The sequence below is a fragment of the Embiotoca jacksoni genome, unplaced genomic scaffold (genome assembly GCF_022577435.1).
Source record: "Embiotoca jacksoni isolate LCO1_2020_lvr unplaced genomic scaffold, fEmbJac1.0.p SCAF_3, whole genome shotgun sequence".
Lineage (NCBI taxonomy): Eukaryota > Metazoa > Chordata > Actinopteri > Embiotocidae > Embiotoca > Embiotoca jacksoni.
Genome location: NW_027185381.1, coordinates 1,921,887 through 1,938,022, shown reverse-complemented (window position 1 = coordinate 1,938,022; position 16,136 = coordinate 1,921,887). Strand labels below are relative to the sequence as shown.

The window sequence follows — 16,136 nt, the reverse complement described above, 5'->3', positions numbered from 1 at the left end:
GGCTTGCCAGGTCTTTCCAGCCGACTCCCATCTGATCCAACTCACCACCAGGTGGTGATCAGCTGACATCTCTGCTCCTCTCTTCACCTGAGTGTCCAAGACATACGGCCGCAGATCCGATGATACGACTACAAAGTCGATCATTGATCTCCGGCCGAAGGTGTTCTGGTACCAGGTTCACTAATGAACCACCTTATGCTCCAACATGGTGTTTGTTATGGCCAAACCGTGACTAGCACAGAAGTCCACCAATGAAACACCACTCGGGTTCAGATCGGGCAGGTCGTTCCTCCCAATCACCCCCCGCCCGGTTTCTCCGTCGTTGCCCACATGAGCGTTGAAGTCTCCCAGCAGAACTATGGAGTCAGCAGGTGGCGCCCTTTCCAGAGGACTCCTCCCACCACCTACAAGAAGGCCGGATACTCCGAGCTGCCTTCCAGTGCATCAAACAGTCAGAGTCTTCCTCCCTGCAACCTGGAGGCGCATGGAGGCGGAGCCTCTCGTTCTCCGGGGAGAACTCCAACACATCGGCGCTCAGCCGGTGTCTCGTGAGTCTCCCCACTCCCGCCCGGTGCCTCTCACCTTGGGCATCTCCAGAAAAGGATCAAGTCCAGCCCCTCTCCAGGAGCTTGGTTCCAGAGCCAGTGCTGTGCGTGGAGGTGAGCCCAACTATATCTAGCTGGTACCGCTCCACCTCCTGCTCCACCTCCTGCACCAGCTCCGGCTCCTTCCCCGCTAGCGAGGTGACGTTCCACATCCCTAGAGCTAGTCTATACTGCCGGTGATCGTCTCGCCCGGGCCCCCGGTCCGGCCCGGCCCACCGCCTGGTCTGCATTGCACCCGACTCCGATGCTTGTCCCTGCGGGTGGTGGGTCCACAGGGTGGCTGCTCCATGTTCTTTCTTTGGGCTGAGCCCGACCGGGCCTCGTGGGCGAAGGCCCGGCCACCAGCCGCTCGCCGGCGAGCTCCCCTCCTGGGTCTGGCTCCGGGAGGGTGCCCCGGTTTCCCTGATCCGGGCGAGGTGACCTCAGACCTCCTCAGGGTGTCCCCTGCTGTTCATCGGGGTTTTGTGAACCGCTCTTGGTCTGGACTCTCACCTGACACCAGTTTGCTTTGGGAGACCCGACCAGGAGCTGGTGCCCCGGACAACGTAGCTCCCGGGATCACTGAGCCACTCAAACCCCTCCACCACGTTGAGGTGGCGACTCACAGAGGGGAGAACAAAGCTCTCAAATAATATCTGAAATATAAACACAAGTGATATCAGGACCGACTGCATTATTACAGAGATGTTTATTTTGGAATCCAGTGATCTTCATTTTACAGTATTGAAAGTATTTGAATGAACAAACAAACCTTCAAATAGAAACATAGAATAAATAATTTTCTACGTGGTACATTATCACATCATTAATATAAAGGAAGTAAAATATACGATCAAGATCAAATGTTAATGAAAACAATCATCATCAGAGGTAGATGTCAAATCAAGAGATCCTCACGATGGATGTAATGTTTGCAGTAATGGAGACAAATATTTGAGTGTGGTTTGACTGTTGTGACGGAAGGAAGAAGGAGTTACAGGAAGGCTGGTCTGATTAAATGTGTGTGTGTGTGTGTGTGTGTGTGTGTGTGTGTGTGTGTGTGTGTGTTCGTTCAGATGAGAACATTACGGTGGGAAATCATGGTAGTGAAGATATCGTCTGCAATGAGGGACTTTATTACTTTTAATGACTGTTTAAGGATTCAGCTTTTAGGGACTTTGAACATTTAGGTTCATAACATTTAAGTAATTTAGGTAAATCTGGATAATTCATAATGACTGAAGAATCCCTCCGGAGACAGATTTACTGTGTTCACTCATGAAAACCGGATCTTCATGATCATGATTCATCTTCAGGGGAACATTAATATCTCAACCAAATATCAGGACCAGACAACAAACAATTATGGAAACATTTCACTATAAATCATAAAATCAAAGGCTAGAGGAAAAGTTGGATCAGTAAAGTCAGTTGAATTAACCACATTTATTAGTTCCTGTTCATTCATTAACTGTTGAGATATTTCATATTTCCACGGTGACCTTGAACGTCAATGTTCACACATTTACTGACAGAGGGAGACATTCATTCATGGTTTTTTTGTGTTAAAGTTACTGAAACCACAGAGAAGTTTTTGAGTTGATGCAGCCAAGATAAGATAAGTTGATTAAACGGGCTATAGACAATATTGTTCAAAATTCAAATGCCAGGATGAAATAAAAAACAAAACTCCTAAAATATTACAGTAATTAACTGTTTGGCCGAGGAGGCCTTGATTCCCTTTAATAATAATATGACCTCACAGACCTTCCTGTTTCAGTAGCTGTTGTTCTGCAGGATGAAACTTACTGTATTTAAATAAGTGCTATTTCAGTAACTCCACCTCTGTTTGAACACTGACTGCATCGGTAGCTGTGTGTTCAGCAGGTGTGGTGAGAGCTGCGTGTTGGAGATGGCCGACAGACGCTGAGCACCACAGGACGTTTTTACATTTAACAGCCGACTGAACAAAACGAGGAGAAATGAGAGATAAATGAAGGAAAAAGGAAAAACCTGCAGACAGGAAGTGGTCGTCACGCTCAGGTACTGTTGCTGCTCCTGATAGTTTTCTCTCTTCTGTCTCGACATCATGTGGTTTTGTGTTTGTCAGGGAGGAAACACTTTGTTCAGTGATGTCACATTAACAGACTTTAATGGTGTGAAAACTCCTCGGTGAAGAAACGATGTTCCAGATGAGAAGTGGAAACTGGCTGATCTTGTTTGAACGCTTCAGTCCCAGAAAACACAACAAACTTTCACTGTTAGCCGACTCGTTTCTCCTTCGCTCCCTTTTCCTCTCATTGTTCTTCTGTCAGTCCTTTTTTTGTTCCCTTCCCTCTCTGAGATTAATTATTTCTTCTCTTTCATCCTGTTTTGTTTTTCTTCTTGTTTTCCTTTTTTATTCCATGTTCCCAGCCTTCCTCCTCCTCCTCCTCCTCCTCCTTCATTTTTCATTTCTTCTTCCAAATTGACCAGTTTTTGTTTTTTTCTGCTTCCATTTTTTCTTTCCTCTAATAATGCTTTCATTTTTTCCACTTCTTCCTCCCTCTCTTTTCCCAGCTACTTTGTTCTACTCTTTCTTTCTCTTCCACTCTTTTTACACTTCTTTCTCTCTTCTGTTTTTCAGTCTTTAATTCTGGATGTTAAAACAACTCGGTATTAAACGTGAGGTTTATCTTTCATTCATGTGTCTCGGATCGGATGCTTCACATTGTCCCAACAAAAAAAAACGTGTCCGATTTTTTACTCTTCTCACACCTCATAACAACGTGTAGTGGGAGCCACCGACCGGTCGACACCTCTTTTATTGAGGATGTTTCCCAACACGAGGCTGCCTGTATCATACACACTGCTTTGGAGGCCACGGTTTGTTTACACTCTTGTATTCGGTGAGCATCATCTTCCTGATGACGTCATACAGGTCGTGAAAGAAGGCAAGCTTTGATTGGTCAAAACCAGACGAGTAATCTGTCATATCTCTTGGCCAAGTTGGGGCAACAAGTTGTTTTTTTGTGTATTTTGAACCAGACATCAGATCTCAGGGGCTTCAACAGTGCTCATCATTTTCTTGGTGGTTTCTCAGAGCTCCATTCTGTCATGGGGAGTTTATCGATTGTGGGATTAACAGTTTATATTTAGATCTTTGAGTAAAGATTTCGAACCTACGTTTCCTCCCTCAGTCGAACAGAACAGGAAGTGTATTTGTTGTCTCTGATCACAGTTTGATTAGTTTATTTAGAAAGAGGCCGGCCTCCTGCTGAGGCTGCTTCAGATGGACTGTTGATGATGTGTTTTCCCCTTTTTGATTACAGCCCCAGCAGACTGGCTGTAGATGGAGGGAGGAGACGTTTCCTCTCTTTCATCCCGTCTTTAGGACCGGTCCGTTCCACCGATAGAGTCACTTCCTTCCTCCTCGGTTGTTCTTCAATACAAATCCCTTTTATTCTGAGTGCTACAGGCCAGAAACACTCAGCCACTCGTACAGGTGAAGTGAGTAGGGATGTCAGGATTTCTGTAGAACTCATCACAAGTGAGTATATTTGACTTAAAGTTAAAATTGGTGCGACAATATTTTATCTTGGTTTTGTTCAATTTTGTTTTTGGGCATTGACAGGCTTCACTGGGGTTCAGTATTCAGTAGTATAGATACTACCCCTGAGAGCTTGATTTTCTCAGTTTAGGTTAGGTTAGGTTAGGTAGTTACTTTATTAATCCCCGAGGGGAATTTTTTTTTCACTACAGCAGCATACAGAAGCAATAAGATAATAATAGAACAATAGAAAAGCAATAAATAATTAATAGTTTGTATTGCGTGTTAGTGATTTACTTGCCAGCTATAGAACTTCAGCAACCAGTTAATACCATCTCCATAGTTTGTGTGTTTGAATGTCATTTTGAAGTGTGACTATCAATTTAAGCCACGAGATTTATATATTAAATATGATCGAAAATCTGTGTTTTCAGCTCCAGAGCATGGAGTGAAGCTAATTTAAAAAATAGTAAGATGGTTGCGTCATGGGAACGAGATGATTCAGTGTTTTTGGAGTTTGATGCATTCCAGGCACTAAAAGTCAGGATGTGTCGTCGCTGCAGCTTGAGTTTTGTTGTAATCCGTCTCTTTTGAAAATCGTCTTCAGCAAGTGTGAGTAAACATTTCTCTGAGGGTTCAGACTTGGTTGAAGGATAAAGATCAGATTGGAGATCAGGTTCAGTTTGGGGTAAAAACAAAGTGGTGTTGAAGCCTGGTGAGGACTTGTTATCAGTGTGAATCAGACTGTGGGTTAATGTGCTGCTGCTGTTTGTTCATGGTGGAGACCAGCGCTGGAATTTCATTTAACCGTGTCAGCAGAGTTTGATGGCTGCTTGTTTGATTTGATACATCACTGTTGTTGGGAAACCTCCAAACTTATATTGAGGAGTTTTCACCGTCCAAGTGTTCAGTGTTTGTGTGACGGTGAAGGATTGTACGGTTTTTATACGGATATTTTGTCCACGTTACTTAATATGACCCATAAGTGTGTGAAGAGATGCCGCAGATCAGTTGCTGAAAATCACTGTTATGACATGACGATGTTACAGGAAATGTTTGGTTTGGCACAAAAACGACTTCAGTCTGGTTTAAGGAAATTTCAGGATTTAGAAATAATAACTTCATTGCTAAATAAACTAAATTTAAAGGACCTTTGTCTCCATGGTTACAACAATATACACACATTTACAAGTAACAAGAAGCAAACTGGTCTCCTGTGATAAAGTAAATGTTTTGTTGACCCGTCCATCCGCCACAATCTCCTTCCTTGTGGACTTGTTGGCTCTTTGACTAATTTACGTAACTTTCTTCTTTGTGCTCGTTATAATTACCACAGAAATTTGAGGCCTTTGTCATTGTAACGTTTATCGTCTCACATGACTACAAAAGGTCACCCAACAATAAAACACAGGTTTTAATAACCTGCTTATACAATAGATTTTGAGAACGTGTTTAATGGGAGGATACTTCTTAACATTTATCAAAGTAATATTAACTTTGTATGTTTCAACCATTAGACTGTATATAAAAGTGTTCAAAGCTTCCGGGTCTGAAAAATGAGGCCGATTCAGAAGTGTCTTCAGCTGCAATACCAGCGAATGCCACTAGAGGTCGGCTCCAAAAAGCTTCCGGCTCCATAGACTCCCATGTGTCTGTTTGATTGACAGGCCTGTGGTGCAGTCAGGTTACAGCTATCGGTGGGCGGGACGTAGTATCGCCAGGTTTCCAATCAGATCGGTCAGATCCACCGCTGGCTCCTCCCCCAGCTCGTCCACAATTTTTTTCTGTAACATCTATCATTGTCAGCTTGGCTCCTTATTTATTTATAAACTGGAAATAACCGAATGTTTCACCAGTCAGCCGACACAAAGTACAAACATGAGCGTGATGATTTTTTTTAAAAGCGATCAAACACTTGGAAGAGTTTCTCTCTATTTTGAAGTCTTAAAATTTCACCTCACGGGTCGGGACAGGAAGTAACACCTTAAACTGAAACTATTTCCACATCTCTTGCTCCCAGAACTCTTCATCCTGCTCTTCATCATGCCTTTCATCCATCAACCATCAAACTCATCTCATCCATCACCTAATGCACCGCCTTCATGGGCCTTCATGGGAACCGACACCAACCTCACAGTCACCGTTCACCCCTTCACCATCACCTCCACCTCCGCCCCCACTAACACCACCGTCAACCCCGCCGCCAAGTTCTTTGGTGACCTGCTGGACAGGATTCACCGTAAGTCACCAAACAGAAGCTTCGCATCAACAATCCTCCACCCACTGTCTTATTTTATTATATTGATTTCTCCTGGTCGTGTGTTATACTTTTATAAAGAATTCGGGTCTTGCTTCTTTTTATCCGGTAGACGATGACGAGCATGATGCTTGTAATGTAACACAAAGCACAATTATAAAGTTGTTTTAGGGTTGAGTGAGCAGCATCAGAGTAAAGTGATAACCATAGTCAGGCGTGGTGGTTTTTCTTCCCTCAAGTCACAAAAATACTTTATTTTGACATTTTTATTTTTAGTGACGGACTTTTTCTAAGTTAAATTCCCCAGATAATTTTTGATGTAAATCAAAACAAGTTCAGAAACAATATGAGTGTTGTGGAAATATGGGCTTTAAAGGATAGAAAAAGATGATCTGTAAACACAAACATGAGATGATGTAGAAATGACTGATTAATGTTTATGGTAGATTATCTCAGATTACATAAATGCATTTTATTTTTAGTTGTATCCATTGTTTAAGACTCAAAAGTTAAAATTGTCATTCACCAAATGTTTCCATATCTTACCAGTAAGATGCCAAATGACCAGCGAGAGGGACTCGGACGCAGATAATGATGCATATTCCAAAATATACATTTATTAGTCTTTTTTTGTACCTTATATAATTTTATGGTTTTATATATGACTATGTTTATGTACGTTAAAAAGAACATTATGAAATCCTACACTTCTCAGGGAGTCTTAAATTGAGCAATTTGAATAATGGCAAGGTTTCAAAATTCCTACTTTTCCTGAATGACACACAGGCTGCATGTGGGCGGGGCTAAACTTTCAGACCTTCCCACAGGCCTCAGGTGTTACTGTTCCTGGAGGGTCGGTGGAGGTAGAGGCAGTAACTATTTGTGTAATAGTAGATCTCCATGCACTGAATGAAGTTAACGGTTTTCTCTAAAAGACTCCTTCATCTGCTGTCACAAGGACAGACACAGGAGATCATTCCTGATACAGGAGATCATTCCTGATACAGGAGATCATTCCAGATACAGGAGATCATTCCAGATACAGGAGATCATTCCTGATACAGGAGATCATTCCTGATACAGGAGATCATTCCAGATACAGGAGATCATTCCTGATACAGGAGATCATTCCAGATACAGGAGATCATTCCTGATACAGGAGATCATTCCTGATACAGGAGATCATTCCAGATACAGGAGATCATTCCAGATACAGGAGATCATTCCTGATACAGGAGATCATTCCAGATACAGGAGATCATTCCAGATACAGGAGATCATTCCTGATACAGGAGATCATTCCAGATACAGGAGATCATTCCAGATACAGGAGATCATTCCTGATACAGGAGATCATTCCTGATACAGGAGATCATTCCTGATACAGGAGATCATTCCAGATACAGGAGATCATTCCAGATACAGGAGATCATTCCTGATACAGGAGATCATTCCAGATACAGGAGATCATTCCAGATACAGGAGATCATTCCAGATACAGGAGATCATTCCTGATACAGGAGATCATTCCAGATACAGGAGATCATTCCAGATACAGGAGATCATTCCTGATACAGGAGATCATTCCTGATACAGGAGATCATTTCTGCCGACCGCAATTAGAATGTACAATAACTCACCTCTGGCAAAATCCATCACAGTACAATAACACTGTTGACTGTGTTCTTGGTTTGTTTGTATATAATATATATAGATATATAATGTATTGTATAAACTGCATTTTATATTGTATATTTTATATTTATATTTCTTACTGCTATTTACTGCTATTTTATTGCTTTTCTATTATTATATTCTATGCTAGTATTTTATTCTATTATTTCTATTATTATCTTATTGCTTCTGTATGCTGCTGTAGCGAAAAAATTTCCCCTCGGGGATTAATAAAGTAAATACCTACCTACCTACCTACCTACCCAGAGCAGAGCTGCCCAATTTGGGGCCCACGGGCCACTTTTGGCCCTCACGTTCTTTATTTTGGCCCGCCACTGTATTTGACAACAGATTAAAGACTGTTTTATTTATTCTGAAATTTTATTTAAGATTTAGAATCTCAATTTTGTTTAAACGATATTATATTTTAATAAAATATTATTTCACATAACATTTATTTTTGGCCCGTCGTCCATCAAGATTAAAATTTGGCCCTTTAAGGAAGGAATGTGGTCCTCTGGTGTAGAGTTATATCTCAGCCACTTGAGGGCGTCCAGGGAATTTTTATTTCTTGGAAAAAGCTTTAAGTATGTAACTTTGATAAATTTGGATGACTTTTAGAGGTTTAATCATTAAAGGTGAGGGACTTGAACAAAATATGCTGAATTTGATAAAAGCTGACTGATTGTGAAGTGATTGTGTTTTAATTTTACTGTAGTCTTCAGCTTTAAATTTGGTAGTTGGATGTTTCTTATTAAAATGCAGCTCAGGAGTCGTAGTTAACTTCTCAAATGACATTTTTATTTACATAAATTTGGGGCTTCAACTGTTTTTAAATCAAAGAACCACTTATTTTGTAAGAAATGTTAATTATTTGGACTGATAGTTGAACCCGGTAGAGTTTTGTGCTGATGAAAGTGTTGCTCCAACTTTGAGTCACTTAAGATTTTTGATGAGAAAAAAAAAAGAGAATTTTGCAACTCAGTAAAAATGGTTATTAAATGTTTGGGTCAGAGAAAATATGAACCCAACAGAAATCTGTACTCATTCCCAGGGAGTCTGTTAGGTGAACATCAGCACATCTTTCCTGACTAACCGTATACCCGTCTTGTCTCTTGAAGTGCCTCGATGGGTAATCTACGCTATCTTTACTGCTGGCGGCCTGCTGATTCTGATCTGCTGTCTGTGTATATGCATCAAGTGCTGCTGCAAAGGCAAGAAGAAGCGGCAGAAGAACCAGGATGAGCAGATCAATCTGAAGGGGCTGAACGGAAAAACCACCACAGCTCTGGTGAGTGACAGAGACGCACCATCTGATGATTATATTAATAGTAGTAGTTAGCGCTGTGGGCGGCAGCCAGTCACAATGTTTTATATTCACAAAAACATAAAAAAAATAGATTGTGTAAGTGGTGCCAAGTCATTATATTTTCTGTCCATCATATATCAAAGTGTTCGTAGCTTCCGGGTCTGAAAAACGAGCCCGATGCAGAAGTGTCTTCAGCTGCAATACCAGCGAGTGCCACTAGAGGTCGGCTCCAAAAAGCCTCCGGCTCCATAGACTCCCATTCAACTTCTCTCATCAAATCCAAAGTGAATAAAATGTGTCCATCAGTTATCTCGGTGTTGTTAGCTAAAGTCACTCCTTCTTATTAGTTTTCTGGAGGTCCATCTGAAAATAATCCCTCATTCATTAGAAAATTAACATAAGACAATAAATAGAAGACGTTATGAGAAGATATTCTTCTGACCAAATCCATATATGAGCATAATCTTTTTCAGTGAAATATTAGATAATTCCACCTCTTTTATTGAAATGAAAGCACTTTAAACATCAAATCTAATATGACAAGGGTCCCCAACTCGACGATATTTTTAGAAGGGGGTCACAAGCCAAAAAGGCCAGAATTATGTAATCTTTAATATTATATTTTATAAGTTCATTTTGTATTTTTTAATGTAGACTTATGAACTGAACAGTAGCTGCCAAATAACATAACTGTTGTCCACTACATGTCCAGAACACTGGACCTGTTTCGTTCCTCGTGTGATCTGATCTTTATTTAAAAGCGAAAAGCATTTTATTTTCCCGATGCGCTCCTCTGACAGGTGCAGCCAGACGTCAGCGATGATGACTACGGCTCGACCAAACAGCTGAGAGGGAAGATGCTCTACTCTCTGGATTACAACGCCAACCTGTCGGAGGTAATGAAACATGTGACCACGTCTTCACACGCCATCCTTTTAAATCACTGATGTAGAAATGAGATGTCATTTTTTTATTCTTTTATATTATTTATACTCTCACTACATTAATGACAAAGATCGACAACCTTCCCTGTTGTCTGTGGGTGTTTGCAGCTCACAGTGGGGATCAAACAGGCCAACAGCCTGAAGGCCATGGACCTGGGAGGAAGCTCCGACCCCTACGTCAAAGTCTACATCTGCCCCGACAAGTCCAAAACCTGCGAGACCAAAGTGTTCAGGAACACGCTGAACCCCGTCTTCAACGAGCAGTTCAGCTTCCAGGTGGACAGCAGCGACCGGACGACGAGCTTCGCTTACATACATTAAAAACTGGCTGTACTTTGATATATGAGGCTAATTATTAATATTGAGGTTTGATTTGACGTCACAAAGAAGTAACCTGGACCAAAAGATGGATATTTTCTCAGTAGCGTTCTAATTATTTGCGAACATTTGATAGAAAAATGTATTTTGATTTTAGAACAAATAATTTAAACACAACTGCAGTGCTGTGATTTTTCAGCCATATTTACATGTAAACCATCACTCAGAGAAGAACAGCGTAGATGCAGGAAGGTGTATGTTTCGATGGCAAGCAGCTGAGTTTTGTCAAAAAGTCACTAGACTTGTTGTTTGGTGCTTCATTGAAAAAGAAAATGACTAAAGGATGCTGAAAAGTCAGTAAATGTAGTCGTTGTAGAAGACTGCTGTGAGCAGCTCCCTGGCCAGCTCTACCAATAGCTTGTATGAGGCGTTTAGGGAACGTCTGTAAATTGCGGGTACAGAGAACAACCTGAGTTATACTTCCACTCTAAACTGCATGAGTCTCTGCATGCACATCAAAGAACTGAAAATCTGTCATATTATCATGCAAGCCTGAAAAAAATGAAAGTTTGACGATTTAGAAACATAAAAACACAGCATCTAAAATTAAGAAGAATATTTAAGATTAAAGAGTTAAATATATAATTGGCGGAAATGTTGTTCAAGAATCAGAATTTTCTGCTCTTTCGTTGACTGACTTGTTGAATTTAAAGCCCAAAATCTCCAGAGAACAAACAGATATATTTATTTCTGACCTGATGTGTTCCCAGCTGTCCAAATCCAGCCTCCTGAAGTCCATAGTGGTGATGAAGGTGTTCGACTTCAACCGATTTTCCAAACATGAAATCATCGGCGAGCTCAGGGTGCAGCTGTGCAGCGTGGACTGGAACCACGTCATCGAGGAGTGGCAGGACCTGGCTGAGCCCGCCAAGTTCGAGGTTTTATTTCTCTACAAACTACTGAATTAAGGCTCTGAAGACTTTTGTAAATGAGAACTTTAATTTTGTTTTCAGCTTGATGGAGGGACATTTATTCAAAATGAAATGTACAACACAATAAAGTGTGCAAAAATTTAAGGGAGTCTCAGTTCCTTCTGAGACGACTGTGTATTAAATGTAAAGATAAAACTGTTGAATGGATCGTGAAGAATTCAGAGTCGTATTTTTGTCCTGCAGGAAGAAAACCTGGGCGAGATCTGCTTCTCGCTGCGCTACGTTCCCACCGCCAGCAAACTGACGGTGGTTATCCTGGAGGCCAAAAACCTGAAGAGCATGGACACCGGAGGGAGCTCAGGTCAGACACTACATCCCGCCCACCGGCAGCTGTAACCTGACTGCACCACAGGCCTGTCAATCAAACAGACACGCCCCCAAAAACAGGTCTTCTTGAATCTTCTTTTCTAATGAATGAGGGATTATTTTCAGATGGACCTCCAGAAAACTAATAAGAAGGAGTGACTTTAGCTAACAACACCGAGATAACTGATGGACACATTTTATTCACTTTGGATTTGATGAGAGAAGTTGAATGGGAGTCTATGGAGCCGGAGGCTTTTTGGAGCCGACCTCTTGTGGCACTCGCTGGTATTGCAGCTGAAGACACTTCTGGATCAGAACCATTTTACAGACCTGAAGCTAAAAACACTTTAAATTCAGTCTGTGGTTCGAGCACATTTGTTCTCCACTTACAGGAACTGACTGGTGGTCATGTTGGTGGACGACACTGCCCCACAGTGGCAAACGACAGTAACTACAGAAAACAGTGAAGAGAAAAGTTGAACTAAAGGCTGCTAATCTAAAATGTTAAAGCCAAAACCACAATTTAGGAAAAACATAATTGTTAGATTAAATCTGATATTGTTGGATGATGTAAAAAACTGTTAAGGTGTGCTAGTTAGATTTTTAGATGCACTTAGTCTTCACTGTTTTTGTTAGATTTAACTACTCCTTTCTTTGTTTTTACCTCTTTCTTTTGTTGTTCCACCAAATCATACGCATTGTTTATATTTTTATATTACACATTTCTCATAAATAGTATAAAATCAATATAATCGTGAAAATGTTAAAAGGTAAAGCAGATATTATAAAGACTGATTCTGATTTGTCCCTGTGCTCTGTAAGGCAAGATGAAGTGTTTCTGATATTATTTATTACCTTTAATGAATTATGATCTTAAAAAGCTGTCTGTCAGTAGATCTCTGAATTACAAGTTCAGTAAAAACTCTTGGAGCAAGTCATTTGTTCTTTTAATCTTCACGCATTTAAAGAGTTTATTTTTCATTATTTTATCTTTTTGAACAAACTTCCACTTCAGTATTTCATGTAAAAATTGAAGCTGCATGTTGTGAAAGAATTTTGAAACGCCTACGGATTACAGATTACAGATTGTGCTGAGTTCATTCTTCTGCTCGGTGGTCGTAGATCCGTACGTGAAGGTGCAGCTGGCTCTGGACAAGAGGAAGTGGAAGAAAAGAAAGACGTCCATTAAAAAGAAGACGCTGAACCCTTATTACAACGAGTCCTTCACCTTCGACGTGTCGTTTGAACTCATCCAGGTCAGTTTTACCAGATAAAATTAACAGAGGAGGATTTTTCAGACTGATTTTACTGAGCTGGTCTTCAGCAGGCAGCTGTAGAGAAGGATATGATTAAGATTTTATTTTAGATCTTATTCATACTCTTATCAGTCTGGTTGTTTATTGATACTCTTATCGATTCTTCTTTGAATATTTGTATTTTAAATGACAGAATATTGTATTTCCAGAAATGTTTACAACAGAAAAGTCACCGTAAACTCAATAATATCTCAATAATGTTCTTGACATCAAAATACTGAGTGGAGTTTGGACATCAGTCATCATCATCGTCATCATCGTCATCATCATCAGTCACTACACAGTCTACAGTCACTCCTCCACCCTGCTGCAGGTAGAGGGAGGAGATGTGGAGGCGGAGCCATCTCAGTCCGCAGCTGACAGCTTTAAACTGTTTAAACTGTTGTTGGATCAGTTTAAAACAAAACCTAACATTTAAAACCATCTTACAAGCTTTAAGATTTCAGTTCTAGTTGATTTGACAACACTCACGGTTACCGTAGCAACAGTAAGTGTGTTTCGATAGAACAACAATCACTTGTTGAGCAGCTACTTACAATAAAAAAACCAATATTGTATTTGATCACAGTGCGGCCAAACAAACTCAAGATGCTTTAATAAAGAAGTCAAAACTTGCAGCACACGATGAAGTGAAGCTTCCACACAACAGCAGGACGTGGAGGACGGAGATCTACTGATAAAACAATGATGAAAAAGATGCAGAGAAATAATATCAGAATAAAAATAACTTCAAAGGCTATTGCTTCAAAATTGGGTCTCATTTTGAGAAAATCTTAATTAGATTAGAGGTTCAATAATATATATTTTTATTCATATTTACGTCCATGCATCATTGCATTAAAAAAAACACAAAAAACACTCCTCATACACGACATCATTTTTACTTCAGAAATTTTTGTGATACTTTTTCAGTCAGTGCAAAACATATTTTCTGCCCAGACGAAAGGAAGAACATGTAAATTATGAAAAGTTAATCAGTCACAAAAATACTTTTGCGAATAAATGATAAAACCTGCAAAAGACCAGCAGTTTGGTGATGTAATGCTGCTTTTTAGCTTCCTCTAATCTCCAGACTAAAACCGTTTCTCCCGTCGTCCTCAGAGGGTGAACCTGGTGATCTCGCTGTGGGACCACGACGCCATGACCAGGAACGACGCCATGGGGAAGATCTTCCTGGGCTGCGACGCCACGGGGAACCAGCTCCGGCACTGGGCCGACATGTTGTCCAACCCGCGGCGGCCGGTCGCTCAGTGGCACAGCCTGCTGTCGGCCGAGCAGGTCAACTCCACCCTGACCCTGAAGAAGAAGATCCCCGTCCCCAGCAAGCTGATGGAGAACACCCAGCGCTGGTACTCAAAGTAAAACCTTTCACACATACCAAGCCAGGACCGGGAGACTCAAATATGATGATGGGATGAAAATAATTTAATCTATCTGATCACTTTGTATTAAATATTAAGGTTTACAATCATATTTTTGGTATCAAATCATAAAACGGTAAATTACTTTACAAATCTGAGTTTTCTTGGTGTATGAACACAATTCATCCCTCAAACCTCTGAAAGGATTCAAAGGTTTGCTGTAATATGAATTGAATATAATTTTATCTCATGTGATCACACTGAAATTTATTTCCAACGTAAGTCAGAAGAAGGTCAGAAACGTAAAAGAAACAGAGACAATATGTTTTAATCAGAACATAGAAATATGCGTCATCTTGTCCAACGAGCAGCAGCTCTCAGGACGTGTTGGAAACATCACTCTGAAAAACACGTGGAGTTTTTCATCCATTTACATTTCTAATAAACACTGAATCTGGATGTGAAGGTTGACCTGCAGACCTGCAGCTTCCTGGGAGTTTGTTTCAGATTAAAACTGAACGCAGATGACTTGAAGGGTCATGAGGCAGCAGCGGATCAGTATGTATATAAACGTTTGGAGAATGATCATGTAGTGATGAGGTCCCTTCAGGCCGACGGTCGTGTCAGCGTGAGTTAAACGCAGAGACGAAGAGCTCCGACGCTCGAAGGTTTAAAACAGGAGGTCAATCAAGCTGAGTTCAGCAGGCGTCTCTTCTTGCTGCTTCAGGCCTCCAGAGATCATCTTCATTAAACCGTCCCTGAGCTCTGCAATCACAGAGCAGGAGACAACTGAGGGCTCGGTTTGATTTCACTCCGTCAGCACCTGATGCAAAATACATGATCTCATTTGAACTGGAGGAAGAAAATGTTTCCTGTGTACACAACCAGAGGAAATTACACTACAGTATGTGACTCTACTTCCTTATACTATAAAAGTAATAAAAGTATTCTATAGTGTACTTCTGTTTAGTTTTTTTCTGGGTTTGTTCCATCAGTTCCATTGAAGAGAAATATTGACGCTACGATGCTCATTTTTTAAACAATAGTGTTCTTCAGTTTGTGTTTGTTCCTTGTGTTTAAAAATGACCTCCAACAGTTGTGAACACGGTTGTTTGCTCAACACGAATAATGTGACACACAGCTGATGGTCTGAAACCAGACTGGATGTAAAAGAGTTCGTAGCTTCAGGTCTAAAAAATGGTTCCTCTGCAGACATGTCTTAAGCTGCAATACCACCGAGTACCACTAGAGGTCGGCTCCAAAAAGAGCTTTTATTATTATTTTTAGCTCCTTTGAGCCAAACCAGCTGAATCAGCTTATTTTATAAGAACAAATCGATATTTAACACACATTTTGTATCACAAAATACAACAGCTTGTGTATGCATTTATTTACATTTTACATTTTTGGAGATACTTCATTGCGTTATTTGTGACATCGTGTTATAGTTGCAACTGAAAACAGGACAAAACCACCTCACAGCAAATAAAAGAACATTTCTCATCAGTGAAATGTTTCTTTCTTTCGAAATTTCTTCCCCATAAAA

General features: G+C 40.7%; 1 protein-coding gene across 2 annotated transcripts; it reads left to right on the top strand.

The window, feature by feature from the left end:
• Positions 1-2,484: 2,484 nt before the first annotated feature.
• Positions 2,485-16,067, top strand: syt8 (synaptotagmin VIII). 2 transcript variants are annotated; one of them, XM_069162616.1, is made up of 9 exons: positions 2,485-2,627; positions 6,134-6,352; positions 9,246-9,335; positions 10,154-10,249; positions 10,406-10,573; positions 11,386-11,553; positions 11,791-11,908; positions 13,036-13,169; positions 14,331-16,067. In XM_069162616.1, exons 2-9 carry the CDS (start codon positions 6,203-6,205, stop codon positions 14,589-14,591), a joined length of 1,185 nt encoding a protein of 394 aa, XP_069018717.1. In that variant the 5' UTR covers positions 2,485-2,627; positions 6,134-6,202; the 3' UTR covers positions 14,592-16,067. The 2 variants fall into 2 exon arrangements, with proteins under 2 accessions (XP_069018717.1, XP_069018716.1); XM_069162615.1 differs by lacking the exon at positions 2,485-2,627 and adding an exon at positions 4,065-4,113 and having other exon boundaries at positions 9,166-9,335.
• Positions 16,068-16,136: the final 69 nt, after the last annotated feature.

What these genes read in the sequence shown, in the direction of transcription:
- syt8 (XM_069162615.1), top strand. Translation starts at nt 6,157, where the DNA reads ATGCCTTTCATCCATCAACCATCAAACTCATCTCATCCATCACCTAAT. An exon ending in CCTGCTGGACAGGATTCACC is followed by an intron (nt 6,353 to 9,165) that starts GTAAGTCACCAA and finishes TGTCTCTTGAAG; the next exon opens with TGCCTCGATGGGTAATCTAC. An exon ending in CTGAGCCCGCCAAGTTCGAG is followed by an intron (nt 11,554 to 11,790) that starts GTTTTATTTCTC and finishes TTTGTCCTGCAG; the next exon opens with GAAGAAAACCTGGGCGAGAT.